Here is a 2,212-nt window from a genome sequence, read left to right as displayed (position 1 = left end):
ATAAAAATTTTATTTCCTTGTAAATTATGATAAATATTAAGAAGTAAAAAAAATTAATGAATACATAGATGTGTGTCTTACAAGATATTTTATTAACTTTTTGGAATGATGTGTTCATCACATTTTTTATTTCATTTACAGCTAATTCTAATTTTTCGGAATTTCTGGCAACAATAGTAACATGGGCTCCTAATTTAGCAGCCTCAATGGCAACAGATTTTCCAATTCCACTGGAACCGCCTGTTATCTTTTTTCATTAAAAAAAAAAAAAAACAACAACATTGCTTAATAATTATTTTGCATTCTTTTTTTTAGAAGTAAAATTAATGTATCTTACCAAAACATGTTTATTATGAAGATCTGATTTTTCTACCGATTTGAAACCTTTACTAAACCAATAAAGTAATAAAAGAATAATACCGAATCCTAAAAAATACTCGTACATATTAAAACGCCTCTAAGAAAAATTATATCATTAACATTGAAAAATGTTTAATGTCTTCAAAATTGCCTATCCGACTTTTTTAACGAATCATATTTTTTTAAATTAGTTTATATGTAATATTTCTGTAGTCGATTAATCTTACTTTTTTTTATGTTGTGGTTGCAATAAATTACAATTTAAAAAAAAAAAAAATTTAGTTCTCTTCTTGATAATTTACATTTTACGTTATGATTGATAATTTTTCTATTTTACGTTTTAAATATACAAGTTATGTCAATTCTAACCAAATCTTCTCTGAACTGAAATTCGGTAACCGTTTTAAAAGAAACTTAATAAGTCTTTATTTAAATGGCTGTTACTGTACATGAGGAATTTAATAGCGATATTAGTTTTGGAGCCAAAACTTATGATATAAAAGTTATCAATCATCTTCTTCGAGCTGTAAAAATTAAAGATGTCAGTTAATATTTGAGAAAATTTAACGTTATAAAATCAATAATTTTAATTTTACAATTATATATATTTTTTTTTATTTTCAGAATGCAGTATTTTATTGTACAAGAGAAGGCATTAAGGTCACCGTAGAAGATAGAAAATGTCTTCAAGCAAATGCATATCTAGAAGTTGCTTTGTTCGATGAATACAAAATATGTGTTAAATCAAATGTCGACTTTGTGAAATTTACTGGAAATTTGCATGTGATTTTAGACTGTCTTAGTATTTTACATAATTCAACTTCTGGTGGACTAACTGCTTTAATTATAACTTATAAAGGAGAAGGACACCCTATAAAACTTTTGTATGTTGAGAAAAAAATTTTAATTTTTTTTTTTTTTTGTGGATTAATGTTATTTTTTTAAATTTATTTTTAGGATGGAAGATAATGGAATTATTACTGACTGTCAAATTAAAACATTCAATTATGAGCCTGTGTTAAATTTTGATTTTCAATCATCAGTGTCAATTAACAAAGTAGTTTTATTTTCTGATTCTTTCAAAGAAGTATTAAATGATTTAGACACATCTAGTACTACTCTAAAGATATCTATTTCTCCTGATCCTAGTAAATTCAAATTGACAACTTTTGGTAATGGGTTCACCAGTGAAACAGATGTGCCGAGTGAATGTGAAATGGTTGATGCTTTCCATTGTTCCAACTATTGTGAACACAGGTAAATTTTTTTCTTGATTATTATTTTTTTTTTTTTTTACAAAAAAATTATCTAAAAATTTTTTTTTCTCAATAATTTTCTAGTTACAAATTATCTCATTTAAAACCAGCATTAAAACATTTGCCAGGATCATTAAAAATTTCACTACAAATAAATGAAACAGGAATTTTATGTTTACAATATATGATAGTTGATGATGGTGGTCAGAGCTGTTTTGTTGAATATTTCTGTTTGCCTGTTTTTAAACCAACAGAAAAAAGTTTGTCAATTCAAAATGATTAAGAATGCCTCAATCCAATGAATGCCATTTTTTCATTGAGTTTTCCCATTTAATAGGTAATTTAAATAATATATTTAAAACAAATTATTCTATTCAATACATCAAATTCTGATTTGTGCAATCTAATTATTTTTCAAATCAAATAATTTTATTTTTTGATATATCAGAAATAGTTAAAGAGAACAGGAAAATAAATTGTAATTGGTAACAAACTTTCAATGGGGCCACCCTATTATTAGATTTGCTATTAATTATGTTTATCGCTCTCTTACAATATTAAGTATACTATAAAATTCCGAACGCGATTAACATATT

General features: G+C 24.9%; 2 protein-coding genes across 2 annotated transcripts in view; one reads left to right on the top strand and one right to left on the bottom strand.

Annotated features, from left to right (window-relative positions):
* The window catches only part of Phum_PHUM246590 (short-chain dehydrogenase, putative), a gene marked incomplete at both ends in the record, with an annotated part of 1,863 nt that extends 1,418 nt beyond the window's left edge, over positions 1–445 (bottom strand). The window contains 2 exons of the mRNA XM_002426247.1: positions 98–247; positions 338–445. Of these exons, the coding sequence (XP_002426292.1) occupies positions 98–247; positions 338–445 (258 nt within the window). The remainder of the gene's footprint in view (positions 1–97; positions 248–337) is intronic.
* A 348-nt stretch (positions 446–793) lies between these two features.
* On the top strand, positions 794–1,899 carry Phum_PHUM246580 (Cell cycle checkpoint protein RAD1, putative; the record flags this gene model as incomplete). Its single annotated transcript, XM_002426246.1, has 4 exons — positions 794–901; positions 985–1,244; positions 1,318–1,617; positions 1,701–1,899. 4 exons carry the CDS (start codon positions 794–796, stop codon positions 1,897–1,899), a joined length of 867 nt encoding a protein of 288 aa, XP_002426291.1.
* Positions 1,900–2,212: the final 313 nt, after the last annotated feature.

This window comes from Pediculus humanus, genomic scaffold, assembly GCF_000006295.1.
Source record: "Pediculus humanus corporis 1103172107613 genomic scaffold, whole genome shotgun sequence".
In the NCBI taxonomy this organism is placed as follows: domain Eukaryota; kingdom Metazoa; phylum Arthropoda; class Insecta; order Psocodea; family Pediculidae; genus Pediculus; species Pediculus humanus.
This window is presented reverse-complemented; position numbering and strand designations above follow the sequence as displayed.